Source organism: Agelaius tricolor, unplaced genomic scaffold (genome assembly GCF_023055355.1).
Source record: "Agelaius tricolor isolate 1412-34295 unplaced genomic scaffold, bAgeTri1.0.p SCAF_20, whole genome shotgun sequence".
Taxonomy (NCBI): Eukaryota; Metazoa; Chordata; class Aves; order Passeriformes; family Icteridae; genus Agelaius; species Agelaius tricolor.
In genome coordinates, this window is record NW_027269280.1 from 8,236,262 (window position 1) to 8,254,677 (window position 18,416).

Genomic DNA, 18,416 nt, shown 5'->3' on the forward strand with positions numbered 1-18,416 from the left:
CAGCCACTCTCCTGCCTGATGCTTGTCCTCCAAGAGCAGGGGATCTCCCCCAGAACCCCAAAGGAATTAATCTGCATTTCCATTCCATCAAATGGGATTTTTCACATGTTTTCAGTGATGCTGGGAGGTGACAACAATCACTGTAAGTGATCTGCCAGATGAACTTTCCCGTGTAGTGACACTGCTGAGGTGTTACCCATGTTTGCATTAATTCTTTTTTTTCCCCCCTTAACATAAGGACCTGCCTCTTTAATTGTTTCTAATGACTCCTGATCAACATTTGCAATAATCAATAACTCTGCCTTTGTTTAGACAGTGTAAGTTGAAGCTGAGGAAGTTATTTAGAATTTGTAGGCATGGATTAGAATTGTTGTTTTGATGATTAGCTTCTATTTTAGAACAAGAATGTAAAAATGCAGTATATGTTACATCAGTTCAGGCAGCTTTTAAAATAACTTCTTCATGGGATTTGAAAAACCTCTAGACATCTGTTTCAGTGGTATGTAAGTATTAATGTAATTCTGAAAATTCCACAGAACATCTATGCATCTTTTACAATAACTTTCAGAGAGGTCAAACTGAATTCCTGATGCAATCAAAGAGTTCATGGAATCAGACAGTCTAGGTTTAGCTATTAATGTGCACAGTTAAACAGAACCTATTTTGGACCTATCATTTAACTGTCTAGAAAAAATATTCCCCATCTGAACTCTTTTTTGACCAGGTGTCTTTATAGACCTCAACATCAGGCAAAGAGGTATCTGGAAAAGGAATGTGCAGGCTTTACATCATCTCAACCCCAGTTAGAGGTCACAGATGCTGTAGTTTAGTTCATATTCAAATATCAACTTTTACCACACATTAGACACTGAAGGAAATGCAGCAGAGAGAAAAGAACCCTCTGAAAACAGGGAGAGTGTTTAAAAACTCACCATTCATGAGCCACAGTTTCACCAAGGACCAGAGGCCTGCCAGGTGCATCAGGAGGGATTTGAGTCCGGTGCTTTTAGCAGTCCTCCATAATTTAATGCCAAGTGTCAAGTTAATAAGAAGGTCACAATGGCAAATTTTGCCTTTCAGGCACCTTGCTAGGACTACACACCTTGCCAGGCATTATTTTGTGCTGTAAATTCAGGTATTTCAGACATGGATGAAGGAAGGTGACAGGTACTGCCTGGCTGTCACATGAAACCAGGGAAGCCTTTCACTCCTAGCACAGTGAAATCCCCCAGAGTTTGGGGGTTTCAAACCTTTTTGATGCAGGATGGAAGAAGCTGTTCTATGGATGAAAAACTGTAGTTTAAGCATTTCTACAGAAGCCACTGAACTTCAAAGATTTACAAAACCTCTGAGGCTAGAACAGAGATTATAAAACCTGTGAGGCTGGGACAGAGAAGAAAATGTTTACATCTTTTCATTTAAAAAATGGATTTTACTTTGTCTCATTTCAACGCCTTTTAGAGTTCGCACTTTCAACAAAATTTCATGCAAGGAAAAGACAAACAAAGTCCTACTGTGCTACCATTGTAATCCTAAATGAACTAACTAACTGCAGCCAAGGGAACATGAAAAAGAAAACACATTTTTTATGTCAACATGTAAACAGATGCCTTGTTGGAAGCAGGAATTGTTGGAAAACACTTCTGTGAAATACAGGAAACCTCAGCATTTCTACTGATTAACTCAAAGTTCAGGGAAAGAAATTCAAGCTCAAAAGCAGTGAAGCACTCGAGGATGGTGAGAGCTCCTGCTGGCTTTTGCAGCTAAGCTGAGGTTGGGCTGTGTTTTGTTTTAGTTAAGCTGGAAGATGCAGCCTCTCCTTAGTCCATGTCCTGGCTTATGCAGCTGAACCAGAAATCCTGGCCAAAGTGCCTGTCCTCACTGCAGAGAAGAGACTGTCCAGACGAAGTCTGCCTTGCCTTTCAGCTCCAGGCTGAGTTTGTAAGGACCTTTCAGCTCTGGGCTCTTTGGGGTCAGCTGCAAGGGCTGTCCTGGCAGCCAGCTGGGGGTGCAGGCTGCAGAGGGAGCACTGCTGCCAAGGGGATGTGGCACAGGAGCAAGGTTTGCTTGCTGGGGAATATTTGCTTCCAGTGACAGGAAGGAGAGCTGGGTAAACAGGTATGAAATCAGAAAAGAAAAGCCTCCAGGAAGTGCATTAAATATTTAAGAAGGATGTTACTGTTAATAGCATTAAATGCATACTAAGGTTAAGAAGGCTGAGAAGCCAAGCTTTGTCTAAGATTCTTATGTTGTGCCTCTCACCTCAGCAGAGTCAGGGAGCACTGGCACTTCTAGAAAGAGGCAGAAAACCCCAGAGTTTGCATTGGCAGAGAGAGGAGGTGCTTATTTTATGATTCATGACATTCCTTCAGAATTGTGCTGACTTCAGCTGTTGCAGTAACAGCACTCACCAGTAAGTGAAGCCTCTTGGGGAACGTGGGCAGGCTGTGACGTTCATCTCCCAGAAGAGGAAGCAAGTAGCAGGTGCACAAATATCCCCTATGAAATGCCAAGGGCACTGAAAACCTTTACAGAACATCAAAAACTTTTCTATAACAGAGCCATACAACTATCAAATGACAGAAAAGCTCACAGGAATTGCCTGAATGAAGATTTAGCAAGTTGTCTACATCATTTTAGCATGATCTGTTTAGAATTTCATTTCATAGAATTCTTTTCTAAGGGAAAATGTCACTGAAGAGGCAGAAGTCTGTCTTCCAGCTCTCACCATCATTTCCAGCAGTCATCACTCATTTACATGAGAAGGGAAAGAGCAAGAAAGAGTAAGAAAGTGACAAACAGCTGATGTCCTCTCTTGATGCAGAGAAGTCTCCCATGCTCCCAGTGCTGCCCATTTTGGGGCCTATAGGGAGAGCACAGCCTAGGAACCAAATTCTACCATGAATGATATTGCTACCACCCATTCTGTTTATATTTTTCTCCTTCAAAGTATCAGAATAAACTTACAAATTATCATCCAAAACTTAGGTGCCCATCAAAGTGCCCTCTCAGGCTAATGGAAACAAAGTTTTGTAGCAGTTTGCTACGTGGGCTGCAATTTATGGGAGCCTAAAGATCAGCAGGGCTGCAACCTACCTCAAGGCAGTGATTCCAAATTCCTTGTTAGGAGACAGACCTGGAAAACCATTACTCCCACAGGTGTTCATGCCCCCAGACAGATGTTTGAAACTTCAGGTGTGGAAAGGGTGCAGTTTCCTCTGCTGAAGTGTGCTTCTGTCTCCAAACTGATGGTCCTTGCTTTGCTGAAGATGGTCAGTCTCTGGCTGTGCCTACAAGTCATGTCCTTGACTTTGGGGCATGGGCACGCTGGCTGTCTTTTAGGGATTGAACTCTCTGATTTCTTTATACATGAATTAAGCAGCAGGATTGTCAGCCCATTCCCACAGAAACAACCCTTAAAGCCTTTTCCAACCAATTTCACTCCAGCTGCTCTTCCAAGAAGCCAGTGCTTGCCTTGTCAGTTGTTTCTGCACTTACCTCCCTGCTGGCACAGGTTCAGAGGTAGAAATCACCATCATCTATGCAAGAGTCCCAGTTCCAGTGTGATCCCTGCTTCCTGGAACAAGTTACAGCAAACACCACGACAGCTACCCTGGATCCATGGACATGTTACCAAGGCACTTTCTGAGCTGCCATTCTCCCTACCTCAACCACGAGTTTGTTGTTTCTCCTGCAATATCAGAAGTGGGTGAATCTTTTGGGATAACACTACAGACCAAGAAGGGGGTTGTTCTGCTCAGATAGAACGTCATCGTCTTCCACAGGTGAAAAATGCAGGCTGACAGTATCTTCCACTCTCCATTTCAAGCTGAGTACTTGGCACTTTCACTTTCATTCTGGTAGACCCAGAATAGCTTTTCTGCAGTAAGGAAAAGCAGTTAAATGCCAGGACAAATAAGATTTTACATGCAGCCTGATGGAGAACTGGCTGGCATCCAGCACTGAATGACAGCACGTTAGAAGCTGCCCTTCCTGAAACTCTCGTCTGTTCTCCCTGCCCTTCTCTAGCCCAGCACCAAGAGCCACGGGACCTCCTGGCCAGGGTTTGCTGCCCTGCAGCTCTGAAGTCAGACTGAGTGTGCACTGCCAGCAAACCAAGGTGGGGGAAAACAAGCGAGTGGCTACTGTGACAGTCACTGATTGCAGGATTATACATCCATGGCATCACTGGGATCAGCGGTTTTGCGCTGAAGCCAGCACAGAGCACGAACCGCATCGCTTGTCCCACCCTCGGCCACAGGCGGGTCTCACCTCGGCAATCTGGAGCAGAGGCGGCCCCAGAGTGCGGCGCGGGTTCCCCGGGCGGGCCGGGCCGGGCCGTGCGGCGCTGCGGGCCGCCGCCGCCAGGGGCCGCCGCCGCCGGGGCCTCCCCCGTGCTCGCCGCGCTCGGAGGCGCCGGAGCTGCGGCGGGGCCGCCCTGTGCTCGCCTGGCCGCGGGAGCTCCCGCCTGGGGCCGCTCGGAGCGCGGGCAGGGGGGATGCGCGGCCGGGCGGCGCGGACACAGCTCCGCCGCCGGGGCCAGCGTCCCCCCAGGGGCAGCGGCGGCCGCGGCCGCCCACACCTGGCGGCGGCCCTGGGAGCCGGATCGGGCCGGAGCGGAGGTACGCACCGCCCCGGGCAGGGGAGGGGGCTGGTGGGCCCTCTGCGCTCCGTCCCGCTTCTCCCCGGGGACGCGGCCCGCAGCCCCTCTGGCCGCGCCCGATGGAGCCGGGGATCGGTGGCCGCAAAGACGTCACGGCTGCAGGGCTGCCTCAGGTGACCCGCACCCCTGGCATTTCACTGGGCACCGCGGGCGAGGGTGGGCCCGGCAATGGAATTTGACCCTCTGACGCACCCTCGATCGATTAAATCATTCCACCAAGTCCCTGAGCTTTCGCACTCTCCTCATCGCCAGAGGTAAAAATGCACGCAGGGTTTGCCCCCCCAGGGCAGGGCACGGCTGCTGCTCTCGGGGAGGAGCAGACAGGAGCAGGCAGGGGTGGGTGCTGTGAGCCCGCCGGCCACACGCAAATCCTGCCACGGTGCGAGCCAGCGGCGGGCTGAGGTGGAGCAGGAGTTACTCAGGGGCTGAGTCACGATTGGGCTCGCCCGCGGTAAGCCTCTCTTTTCCTGTTTGCCTGTGATCTGCAGGCTGCCGAGTGTTCCGATTTAACCTCCTTTTACTTTTTTTTTGCCAGGGATGACATCTAAGGATGCTTCAGGTGAAGCTAATAATAACTGGAGATGACTTCGGCTATTGTCCTCGGAGAAACCAAGGCATTGTGGACTGTTTCCTGGCTGGTGCTGTATCTAACGTGTCCCTTCTAGTCAACGGAAGTGCTGCAGCAGATGCAGCCAAGCTGGCAAGGAGGTAAGCGACTTTCCTTAGGTCCTTTGTGGACAGCCTCCACAAAAAACCAAGCCTGGAAAATTTAGTATTTTGTAGCCCCAGAATAAACACTGTATCATAGCTTAGGCTGGTATAGGAAAACTGCATTCAGACACATTTACTAAGACTCTTCATAGTAAAACCAGTGATCTGCTAACTAGTACCAGTAATGGTCTGTCTCTAGAATTGGCCACTGCACCTTTCCCTCTGCCCCCCCCTCAGGATAGGAAGCCATTTCCACTATTTGACTAGTAGAATTTGGGTTTGTCAGACTTTCTCCTTCCACACTTCTAAAAATGCATCATCAGAAGGAAAGTACATATTATATACTCAGACCAATCTGCTAGCCCTAAAACTATAAGAGCATAAAAGCGCAAGTCTTTAAATCTCATTTAATTGATCCATTTCATCCAGGCTGGACACAAGGTCAGCCAGGATCATTGCAGAATCAGGCAAAGGTGAGATTCTGCAAAGGCTTAGTTATAAAACTGGGCAGTGGAAAACTTGACTTTTTCCCCACGCTGTAAACCTTTTTAAAAAAGCACATCAATATTTCTATTAATTCTAGGCTCGATAAACACATCTGTAAAAATGCATACATAAAGGAAGGGACAATACCTTGTACCTACCACCTTTACTTAACCAACTTCAGAGGCTGCTGGCACAGTTAGCTCTGCAGTGGATCAAATGCTATGTGTCAGTCTCATAGTCTAGTCCAGCAAATCCTTTAATAAGAAGCATTATTTGTGTTTAGGAGGTAAAACCCAGCTAAACCATTCAGCTCTGGTGTGGGCAGGTGCTTGGAAGCAGGAATATGTCCTGAAAGAGAGAACATCAGGGTTGAGAAACAATTTAGGAAAGCAGAAAAGGAAAGGAGCTGTAATGCTACTGCTTAAACTGAGACCTTATGCTCCAAATGCAGCTGCTGTGGGGAAGAGTTTCATGAGAGTCCTGCTGACCTTGTTCTCACTGAGCATCTCTCCTCAGTTTGCTGTGATTTTAGGGGTACTTGGTAGCTTCTTTGGAGCAGGGCAGTGGAGGAAAGCCAGGGTGCTGTGTTAGTGGCAATCTTGTCTGTAAAAAGGATAAATATTCCCCACAAACATCGAGGGAGGAACTGCCTGGCAACGAGAAGGGGAGAGGCACCACACCAGTAAGATTCCTAAAACCCTACTAGTAAATGAAACATAAAACACAGAGATAAAGCCAGCACATCTCTCAGACTCAGAGGCACTGTGAAACCCTTTAAGCCCCAGTGATCTGGTGATGTTGTCAGCTATTTTAGCCAAGGTCTTTAGCAGGCTTTTAAAATAGAATCCACCTGGCCTCATTTCCATAGCCAGGAAGTAGGCCATGTAATCAGGAGTTTAAAAAGCATCTTTGAATCCAGGTCATGACACTGGTGCTGGCAGCTGATATGGGTGTGAAAAGCCAGGTTGGAGGGCAGGGGACAACAGAGGCTGCAGCCTGCTGCTACAATTTGATTTTTTTTTTTTTTGGGGGGGAACATAATTTTGAATTGTCAATGTGAATGTAATGGATTTAAATCTGTTTCTGAGCATATAAGCAGGGTGACTATGGGAATCTCTGCCAGCTCTGAAGATCACCAGCCCAGGTTCTTACAGTTCCTCATTTGTGTAACTCTGCAGGTGTGTTCAGCCCTACCCAGCCATGGTAGGAGCATTAGCAGGTATGAAGAGGTTTCCTCATGTTGTAATGCAAGCCCAGCTTCAGCTGCTGCTAATTGGCACCAGTGTGTGTAAACAAACCCCTGTGTCACCCCTGAGATGTTTGTTCATGTCACAAAGGCTGACGCAAACTCTACACAGATGACAAAGAGGTCAGACTTGCTAGAGATGTCATGGAGTCCTCCTCATCTTGTGCTGCAGAAATGGGAAAGGATCACTGGCTTGGCTGCTTTGCCAATATTATTCCCTCTTTCCCCTGCTTGGTGACATCTCCCATCCCACTGTAAATATTGAGGCTTTTTCTATTATGGGATGAAAGTCTGCCTGTTGGTTTTTTTTTTTCCTCTCCTCATGTTTGTCTTCCCCTATTCAGCCTTGACCAGTGGCATAAGCAGGAAGAGTGGATCTGTCCCCAGCTGAGAGAAGAGGCTTGAAGCAAGTAGCTTGTCCTTTCCTGGGCACATTCCAGTGCTGTGGAATTTGGTCTTTCACACACATAGTGCCAGGATTGTCAGAGTGATGGACTGCTTTTATGGCTTCTTGATAAACTGTCTATGACATGATTGCCTGTAGCTGCAAGTCTTAGACTCTCACTGTGTTACCCTGGTTTTAAGTTAATTGGACACAAGCAGAGCTAATTAATAAGTAGACAACTTTTCCTTCCTAAGCACCTCATGCTGCCCTACAATGTTAGGACTTGGCATCCTTCAGAAAAGAACACAGTTCCTCTGAAATTTCTTTCTTCCTTTCATTTTCACAACAATTCTGTAGTTTCTGGGTATACCATCTGTTGCCCCGAGCCTTGATTAAAAGCCTTGGCAGACGTGTGATGATAGTCAGCAGATCTTTGTAGCAGCTCTACCACAAGCCAACTGCAGAACAGCAGAACTAAGCAGTAAAAAATACACCTTCCCTAACATTCAGGCTCAGCACCTTGGGCTTTCCTCATCCACTGTCACAACTGGCCTGAACCAAGGGGCACACTCATTTCTGGCAACAGAGGAGTTTCAGCAGAGGCCTGATCCATCACCAAATGACAAACCTATTGATAGCATCTGCCAGAGCAGAACATAACCAGAGCAGCAGCTGGGAGAACAGACTGCCATTGTGGGTTGAGGGTTTTTTCAGTAACTCAAAACTTTTCTCGTTATGGGGCCTTGACTGACTGTGATTTCCTGCTTATCCATATAATATAATCTCAATTTTCTACTTAACAGGCCCTGCCTTGAAGTCAGCCAGACTTCCTGGTGATTATTCCAGAGCCTTTCCCAGAAACTGGAAGGGTTATTTTGTAACCTGAAATGAAGAGATGCCTTAATTTTTCCTTAGAAATATGGAGATAGAAATAGAGACATCTAAGTTTGCTGCTGTATCCTCCCACTCCTCCCCTTTACATCAAACAGGTCAGGTGTCACTGAGCCTTAGGACCTTTTTCCAAAGGTGTGTCCAAATAGCTTAAGAAGAGTGACATATTTTAGAACACAACTCAGTCTTTCTGGGTGGTTTTTTGCAGTTTAAATACTGAACATCAGCCGAAGTCCCCACAACATCTGGGTACATGTAATAGAAGGATCTAACAAAGCCACATTTAATTACTCTCTATGTTTTCACTTCCTTTCCCATCAACACTAATTGCAAAATGTGTTTGTAAATTGTGACTTAATTCTGACCCTCCCAGTTAACATCTGACTAATATAAAAATCTCTCATGCTTTCTCATCAGCCCCTGTATGTGACTGTTAATCACACAGCAGAGAGTTCCTCTGCTGAACTGTTTGGATAGGGGTGGGGCCCAATCTGAAGCCTTACACCAGAATCCCAGATCATACTGACTTTACTGGCAGCAGCCCATTTTACTGACGTGAGCCTACAGACACAGGAGCTGCACTTGATACAAAGATGTAATTACAACAGAAACCCGGGTCCCTAAGCTGTGTTACAGCACCAGCTCAACACTGCAGAGGCTTTAGAGCATTTCTGGCAGGAGAAATACATTTTTAGCAGTAATAGAGCAAGAAAATATGCTATTTGATGAAAGACAGATATTACTGAATGGTGAAAGTGTGTGTGAGGAAGTATACAAATGCCAACATGAGGAAAGTAAGAAGTGCACATTTGAACTCAAAGCCTTGCTTTGTCTGGCTTCAGACACTTGGGTGTTCACTGAAGTGAGATGATGAGATACAGATATTTACATGAGCCTCTGACTTGGGTCACACTTGGGCTGAAACCTGATGATCAGCAGTTTCCTGGATTATACAATAGGTTGTTGAAGGTGGGACCTGTTTACCCATTAAGGGAAAGGGTAAAGTGCCATGCTTATGCCAGAGCATCCAGCCTTCAGCAAGGCAATTGGAACAGTGCTTGGCAAATCTCATAATTCCCACAGCCATTGCTGTCCTGTGTATGGCCAGGCAGGACCAGGACCCAAGCACAGTGACAGTGCAGTGCCCATCTCCAGGGTCAGTGAACAGGGATTGCAGCTGCACACTGCCTCAGCAGAGACATTTATCCAGAGCACTCGTGTGGCAAAACAAGCAACTACTTGAAAAGGAAGAAGTTTAAGCAGTTTAACTGACTGTATTTCCTCTCTCTTTGGTAACTGGACTGGGCCTGCTGGCTCAGAAATCTTTCCAGGGTGAATTCCTTCTCGCACCTGCTGTAAGGATATTTCCTCCTGCACAAGTCTCTCCTTTTTTCCCCCCACCTCTACAAGGAATGCTGAGTAGAGGCCTAAAGAGGTAACAGCCAACTTTCAGTGCAAACAGCTCTAGTGCATTGAGCTCAGTGGCCTGAACCTCTTCTCACAGGTTCCCAAGCAGTTCAGTCTAATGCTGCTCCTGCTGTAGGAGCACACACCTGTAGCCTGTGGCTTTATCAGGAGTGAAGTGAACCCCTGTGCTAAATCCTGCTTCATCTCTGCATTCCCTGGGGCACTGGGACAGACTTGCAGACACAGAGGGGCCCCTCCAAACAGACTGGAAGGGTCATTGCAACTTAAGAGTCACCAAAAAGGATTTAGGGACACCAAGTAGATTTTTCACATCATTTTGTTTCAGCAGTGGTAGCTGTGTGCAGAAACTAAGCTGTTGCCTGAAGCCCAATGCCAATCCTTTTCTTTTGCATCTTGTGTGAGCAATTAGCAGTTAATGACCAGCAGTGACCAGCAGGGCTCACCCTGTCCCATCTGGAAAGGGCTTGGGCAGAGGAGTGAGGCCAAACCCACAACAGCTGAGCTCTGGTCCCAGGGCAGCATCACATGCTGTGTAAGCTGCTTGAGCTGCTGGTCTCTGCTTCAGTATTTCAGCCAACAAATTAGCAGCTATTTTACAGTCTTTTGAAAGATGTGGGCAGCTGTAAAGTGTATTTCTGTACCAGAAACAATCATATGTGCTCTGAAAAGTAGGTCTCAGGATATTCCTGCACCTTGACTTTTTCTCCCTGTGAGCTTGCAGTGGAACTCTGCTGTACCCACTGATCTGTCCTTCTCCCCATACCCTTACAACCTTCCCATGCCTTCTTCTGTGCACCTCCCACAGATGAACATTTCTGAACAAGTTTCTCATGTGCAGCATTTTGAGTTTTGCTTTCAGTTCCTCTATCCCAGACCAATAAACACAAGCAGTTCCTCTCCAGACACCTCAGCATGCACAGTCTGTCAAAGCAGGACTGGCTCCACGAGAACACTATTAAGATATTCAGCTGGTGTTAGGCAAAGCTCTGAAACACAGTCTAATGTTACAGTCAGGGTCTCCTCTTACCCAAGGACAAGGCCAGCTCTCTCTGCACTTCCACATTCTGCACATTCCCAGCTCTGGGGCTGGGTTCAGCCCTGGCCAGGAGCTGCTCTCATGTTCCTCAGTGCAGCCCTTGGCTCCTTGGTGTCCCACACCTGTCAGAGGGACTTGCCTTCTCCTGGAAATAGCCTCCCTCACAGCATTTGAGGCATTGCACAATTGGAGGCAGTTCATTTGATGCTCCTGGGAGACAACACTGAGAGGCTCAGCTGTTCATTTCTTGCCCTCCCACAACACATGAGAAAGAGAGTACTCAACAGAAAAAGTCCATCTGCTGATTCATGGTAACACAGGAATCCTTTTTTTCTTGCAAACAGCACTGACTATGGTACAAATAATACTCCAGCTGAGGCAGTAAGAGCTTCCCAGAGACAGAATAAAGAATCTGGGGTGGATTTCTAAAAGAAAACCAAAAGAAAACCACAGGCTTGCCCTCTGCCTTTGGACTTGTGCAGGGCGCCCAGCCGGTCACAGGATGGAGGGGAGCCCTCCTGCCACAGCACCCCCTGCACTGTGCTGCCCTGCAGCCTGTCCCCCCAGTGACAACACACCTTCCACTCCTGTGCCAGCCAGGAGTTGGTGTGCACACGTGCTCAGGCCCCTGCTGTGATGAACACTCATCATCAGTGAAACAATCGGGCCCTGCTGCACAGAAATCACCAGATCAGAAAAGCCAGAGAGGACCTTTTCCTCCACAAGCTGTTTTGCTCCATTAAACAAACATTCCAGCTCCTTAATCACACAATGGACTAATTTTGTTCCACAGAGCTGTGCATACAATTTGACTCCTAACATTTATGTCTTTGAGAAGTAGTATCTAGCAACTGACTGCACCAGGAAAAAAAAAAAGGCTTTCAGTCCTTCAAGGGCCAAAGCCTTAGGACCTGAATGAGCTAAATGATTCTGACTTGGTCCAATCCATCCACAGTCCTGTCTCCAGTGAGCTGGTGCCTCACCAGTCAGCTTCAGATGTCCCAGTTTTGCACCCTTTGCCTCAATGGAGATTGTTTTTGTTTTCTCCTTGTGCTACAAGGGCTGTGTCAGGGACAGACCACACCCACTTTTAGCAGCTCCATGCAGAAGTTCCAAGAAGGGTTTAAAGCATCACAGACTTGTTGTCTTGAAATTCACTCTGCACCATGACTCAGACTGGGCAGCACAGATGGAACATTGCACTTCTGTCATCCCCTGACTGGGTCAGCCAGAGGCCACGGGTTGCCTTGGAAAAAGTTTCAAAGCATCATTTTGGCTACTGATTCTGAGGATTTCCAGAAATGCTAATGAGACCCAGCACAAATCCAAGCACGCACAAGTCCTGTTCTCATTGTAGGGGAATCCACAGCACTCTGCTAAGCCCTGAGGGGAGCTCTGCAGCCACACCAGCTCCATAAGTTCTTTTTTTTTTTTTTTTAGAATCTTACAGCTTGCAACTGGGTAATCAGTCATTCCCCTGTGGCTCCTTAGCAAGGCTCTACACTTCACTGTGGGCCTCCTTGCACTGATCCTTCTCTGGCTGTGCCAGGGAGATGCTGCTCTGTACAGCTCATCCTTGCCACTCACTGAGTGATTGCTGCACTAGACAGAAGCCTGGCCACTGCAGGAATTCCAGCTGCAGCCCCTTGTATTTACACCTGTAGCCTGGGCTGTTGCCATAACAGCTTCCTTGGGCACTGTTTAGATATCAATTACTGGATTCTACTTAAGGGCAGCTTTAGGAGTCATCAAGTAAAACTCACATGTCTCCTAAATGTACCATCTTTAACAGGGTGAACAACTCAAGGGGATACCTAGCAAGGGCTAATGGAGCACTTTAGAAAGAGCTGCAAGATGTGGATTTTTTGGTTGGTTATCAGTGACTGCAGTTCCTGGAGGGCAGTTACAGCATTTAGCCCGAGATGCCTGGTGCTGTGAGCCAGGGTGGGGCAGGGTTTGGGGGCACTCACAGGCTGGCCCTGGGGAGGGTGCTCAGGGCTGTTACCTGGAGATGCCCTGCCCTGGTTGGGGTCACTCTGCCATCCTTTCTGGCAGAGCAGAGATACAAACATGTACTCCAGTGAGTGCTGCAACACCTCTAAGATCAGTCTGGTTCTTACACTTTAATGTCCCCCTCTTACACCACAGTGAGGGAGGTGCAAAGCTTGGCAGACATTTCCCTCTCTTACAGATACAACATCCCAATAGGCCTGCATGCCAACCTCTCCGAGGGCTCCCCTGTGTGTGAGGTGCTCAAGGCAAACTCTTCTCTGCTCAACCAGGATGGATTCTTCCATGGAAAAATGGGATTCAGAACAGCTCTATCAAAAGGTCTCCTGAATATGTCAGAGGTAGGAGAAAGCCACATACAGCTGTACAACTTCCCTTCCTGATTCCAATCAGCCTGCATTTATCCCAGCTCATAACAGCTGAGGAACTTTCCCACATCCCAGCTATGAGTAGGCTTAAAGATGAACCCTGCCTGTACAGCTTGAGCTGGCTTTAGGTCCTGGGCCTCATTCTGCCAAAGGCTCTGCAGCCTTTGAGAACCCATTCCTCCCTGACTCAGTGCCTGTATACACTGTTAACTATTTATCTGAGGAGGCAGAAGGGGCATTGGGACAGGTATTTACAAAGAACCTAGAGATCAGTAAAGAGCAAATGACAGAAAAGTCCTAAGTAGGTACCAGGACTTTCATCAGCTTGTGAGAAGTTTTGATTCTCTAGGGAGGTGGCTGGTTTTGCCCCATGAGCAAGGATGAACATGTTCAGGTGATCAAAACTGCATCCATTTAAACAGAAATTTATACTTAGAATAATATTTAGAACATGCCCACCATTCCCATAAGCAGTACCACAAAGAGCCCTGTGCCCAAGGCAGGCTCTGGGTAGCCCAGCAGTGCTGCACATCCCTGTACAAGCACAGCCCATCCTGCTTCCCAGAGCTGGATCTGACTCCTGCCCAGTGAGGTGCCAGCAGCCCCATCACTCTCCTGCTCTCAGCCTCTGCCAGGTCTTGCTCTGACCCTTTTCTGCTGCACAGGTGAAGCAGGAGCTCAAGGCCCAGGTGGAGCTGTTCCATGAGCTGACAGGTCACCTACCTCCTCACATGGATGGGCACCAGCACGTCCATGTTCTCCCAGGTAAGGAGGAATCTTCTTCTCCTGCACCAAGCAGGTGAGAGAGTCAGCTCAGAGGGGCCTCGCCCTGGCACAGCTCCCTTCTGGGCAGTAATCCCCACCCTGAGACACCTGCTGGCTGTTGCAGTTTGAATGTTCCCACCTGAGCCCACAGTCCTGCCCAAACTCTGCTTGGAGCCCTGGGCCTTCCCATAGCAGCACCAGGGCATTAATGACAAAATGCCCAAGGTTACACCTCTTCCTCCAGGGAGCAGTAATTCTCCTCAGCATCCTAATTCCATGTACTCACCCACACTGAAGGAGGCAGACCAAAGCCAGCAGCAGCCTGGCCAGTTTAAACTGGAATGGTGGAGCTTGCAATAGCTGCTGGCTCTTTAAGATACTACAGAACTCCATCCTGTCCATTGTGTTCCCACCCCAGTCCCTGCCTGCAGGTCTCAGCTTTAGAGATGAGCAATGATCTTTTGTTTTGCAAAGTCATTGTGGTACAGAGATGGAAAATGGAGTGAGGAAAGAATCCAGGTTTTCCCACTGCAGTACTGACTGCCTCCAGATAACATTGCTCTGGCTGTACAAGGACTTGATGAAGAATTTGTTCCTGACAGTGCAGCCACCTCTGGTGCACTCTAAGACCAGAGTTGCTCACTTAGAAGGGGGGCTGGACTAAAGGCTCAGTGCTGAAAGGAAGAAAGGCACCTACAGGAGAAGTTCAGGGCGAAATGTTTCCAGTATAGAAGGTGACTCTCATACAGATGGATTTCAGCAGAAGATAAACCAAATGGAATTTTATTTTCTTAAACACAGAAAGGAAAGAAGCCTCTGTGCTAAGAGCTTGCAGGGGACACGAGAAGCTGTTTATCCAACTCCTGACTGCATCTCTGGTTTTGCTTACAGAGGTCAGGAATGTGTTTGCAGAGGTGTTAGAGGAATATGGGATTAAGTACACACGTGTCCCCATAGAGCCAGGCCTTCATAACTGTGACTGGATTCCACCATCCCTGATGGACTTTTACCTGGGAGTAGAAGAAGATTCCTTTAACACAGTGGATGTGTTTGCAAAGCATGGAATAAGGTAAGACAGGTATTACTCATCCTTTTTTTGTAGTAAAACATTAAGATTGTATCAGTTCCTGATAGCATCCTTCAAAAATGGAACACCATCTTTCTTTTTCCTCTTTGGACTTAGAGAAAGGTTCAGGAGGAGCACAGAAGTGCCAGAGGCACAAGGGCTTAGGAAGTTTTGTTTGAACAGAGGTGAGTCACTTTCCACTTGAAAAGGAATGTTCTTTTCCAGGTATGCTTCTCAGCCTTTCTAGTGAAGCTTCCTCAGCCTGGCATCTGGAATGCCAGGAGAAATGCTGCATCAATGCTGGAATTTTAAAAGTATTATCTAAGGAAAGCGTTTAAGAACTAAATTTTCATCTTCCTGTCATAGTAGAGAAAGGGTTTTAAGTAGCAGGAATGAGACTAAGTAGAAGCAGGTATTTGTTAAGGGGAAGCAGTGAGCTCTGAGAGCTGGCAGTACCACAGCAGGTGATCACTGCTGTGAGCAAAGAGCCTTGTCAGTGTCCTGCATCTCAGGCCAAACCCTGAAAGCTCAGCCCTTCCCCCAATAAAATCCTTCTCTTAAAAGCTTAGACAGTTTTTTATGGGTTAAAGGTCTTTCACTAGAGACCCTTGCAGTCACCTGTCCTTTGGGCCAGATGTCATTACTTCCTCAGTCCACTGGAAACATTATCTTCTGGGATTTTATTTTTTGTATCAGTGGTTCTGAACACCAGCAGATATTCCTGCTGGTATTTCTCCATTCTCAAGAACAGCTGAGCTGGGCTCTTCTGTAAACATTCAGGTAAAGACTCTAGCCTTGATTTCTTCTGAAAACATTTTCATTCTGCCCTCACATGCAGTGGCTCAGCTCTCCTGGACTCGTCCAGTTATTATGGCTCTTTGATATATTCTGCCAGAAGGTTGCTTAAGCTGGGTGGTTGCCATTTTATTTCAGTCACTTTTGTTTCTACTTAGCTGAGGGTTATTATTCAGGATTAATTTATTTTGATAGTGTGGCATTTCTCAGTTTAGCGTTGCTCTTTGTTTTTGGGACAATAAAATGCACCTGTAAGCTCACAGATGCCAAACACAGTGCTGGGGCTGTGCTGGGCCTTGCTGTCCCTGCAGAACTGCTGCTTGAAATAGGATCCTGGTTTCAATCAGGAAAAGTTCTGGTTTTACTTTTGTTTATAGTTAAAAGATTTTTTAAACTCCTCCCAATTTTAGATCTTAAATTTTCAGTAAATTTTGATTCCTAATCCACTGGACATAACCCAATTCTCTCCCTGCCTCTAGCACTAACAGCAGTGTTCCCTCCTCTGGCTGCAGGTGGGCAGACATTTACATAGGCCTGAGCACCATGGGCAGGAACATGTCTGTCAGCAGCATCCAGAGTGCCATCGACAGCGCCGTGCTGCAGCCCCCGGCCCGGGCACCGCGCAGCGGCACCGTCACCATCGAGCTGATGGTGCACCCTGGCTACCCCAGTGTCCCCCCCGTGGGCGGCTGTGGGGAAGGACCCGATGATTTCTCACAGTCCTGGGAACGCCTCCATGAACTCCAGACATTAATTAAGCCAGAGCTGCAGAGCCATTACAAAAGCAGGAACATTCAGCTGTGTTCATTCAAAGATCTTTAAATAAATGAGCAGACATCCATCCATCCATCCATCCATCCTCTGAAGACATGCAATTGATAATGTCCAGAGAAGCCAGATCACTGTTATCAGTGTCACAGTCCCTGTGAACAGCTCACCACCACCCTGTGAGCAGCTCCAGCAGTACCCCAGAGCCCCAGGTGCCAGTTTTAAGGCCACAACATCTGCTCCAAACGTGCCAAACTCCTTCTGTGACACCCCCTCCACAGTGCCCCAGTGCAGCGTAGGCTCCCAGGGCTCAGCTCCTGCCAGCAAAGGAGCAGCATGGGGACAGACTTGGCTGTGAGACACTGCAGCACAGCCCCCTGAGGGGTCTGATCATTTCTCCTTTCAGACCTGACGGCAGAACAGGAACCCTGCTGGGGAGTGGGTGCTGCTTTGGAGCACCCACTCAGTGCAGGTCGCCCACAGGAGGCCTGGCCACCTTCAGCATTTGGCTCTCTGAGGGGCAGTGCCTGCCCCTCCACTCGTACCTGCTCACTATGGAGAGGGCTGCAGGGACACATCACCCCCAGAGCCTTCCTCTGCTCGGAGCACTCAGGTCACACATGGCCCTGTGGGGTCTGCAGCCACCTTAGCCACAGGAATTGTGTCTGCCTGTTTACGTTGCCTCTTGGTGTCAAACCCCCCCTAGGAAAGTAACATCAGCTGCAGCCCTTTAGGAGAGGCTTCTTATTTTTTGGATGACTTTGCAGGAGCAGCAACTGTTGACCCATCTGCTATTTCAGTAACTGCTGTGTGTCAGAGCAGCAGCAACTGGTCCTGCACCACCCACTGCCCCTCAGGACAGCCATGAGCTGTGCCAGCCATGACCATGGCTGTGAGTCAGAAGGTCCCTGAATTTGTCCCTTTTGTTCCTGTCACCAGAGCATTCGAACTCCAGCAAGTCCCAGTAGTGCTGATACGTTCTTAACTGCAGCCCTATCATTCCTGTAAGGACTTTCACATGGGGAAAAATTCTCTGCACAAGAGTGATCTATTTAACGTAACTGGTTTTGTTAACTGTATTTTTTAATATAAAAAATATCAGTTTCACCATTATTCTTTTAAATGAAAAATAAACTCAGATCTTTTCTATGGCAAAGCTTCAGGAGGCTTTTGGGTTTAATTAAGTCTGGTGAGTGAACTAAACCCACTCACCTGTCTGCTCCCACACTGCTGGAAGGGCCTTCCTTTCTATCATTAGTGGGAACTGTCTGAGCTTTCCTGTAACACGTCATGAAGTTTCTGTCCTGTACAGTAGAAAAAACATCAAGGATGCTGTAGAAAATATTTTTCCCGATTATTTCCTATATTATAGAAATGCCTTAGATGTCGGAGGCGGGGCCGGGTGAGAGCAGGGCAGGTGTTACCCTGGGGATGCCCCGGCCCCGGAGCCGCTGCCGGGGGGCCCCGGGACAGCCCCGCGCCCGGAGCGCCCGCCCCTGCCAGCGCCACCCCGCGCCCCCCGGGCCGCACTGCAGCCGCTGCCGGAGCGCAGAGCTCCGTCGGGGATGGATGGAATTGTCACCGCGTCCTCATGAATACTTTTAAACCTTATTATAAACTGCCTCACGTTCTAAGCGCTGGACTGGCTCTGATCGCACCCATCAGGACGTTACACACCTGTGGAATTCTGCATGCATTTCCTCGCAGCTGAGCACTGAAGACCTGGGGGCAGCTTCTACCCAAGCACCATACTGTGAAAAACAGATTTTGTAAATTTGTTATTTTTAAATGAAGAGCA

At 47.9% G+C, this 18,416-nt stretch overlaps 1 protein-coding gene across 4 annotated transcripts; it reads left to right on the plus strand.

Annotated features, from left to right (window-relative positions):
• The first annotated feature begins 4,339 nt into the window (after positions 1-4,339).
• On the plus strand, positions 4,340-17,780 carry YDJC (YdjC chitooligosaccharide deacetylase homolog). Of its 4 annotated transcripts, none has more exons than XM_071445430.1 (6): positions 4,340-4,622; positions 5,199-5,371; positions 13,038-13,197; positions 13,890-13,989; positions 14,881-15,058; positions 16,363-17,780. In XM_071445430.1, exons 2-6 carry the CDS (start codon positions 5,214-5,216, stop codon positions 16,670-16,672), a joined length of 906 nt encoding a protein of 301 aa, XP_071301531.1. In that variant the 5' UTR covers positions 4,340-4,622; positions 5,199-5,213; the 3' UTR covers positions 16,673-17,780. The 4 variants fall into 4 exon arrangements, with proteins under 4 accessions (XP_071301531.1, XP_071301532.1, XP_071301534.1 ...); XM_071445431.1 differs by lacking the exon at positions 4,340-4,622 and adding an exon at positions 4,670-4,776; XM_071445433.1 differs by lacking the exon at positions 4,340-4,622 and adding an exon at positions 4,900-4,917.
• The last annotated feature ends 636 nt before the right edge of the window (positions 17,781-18,416 follow it).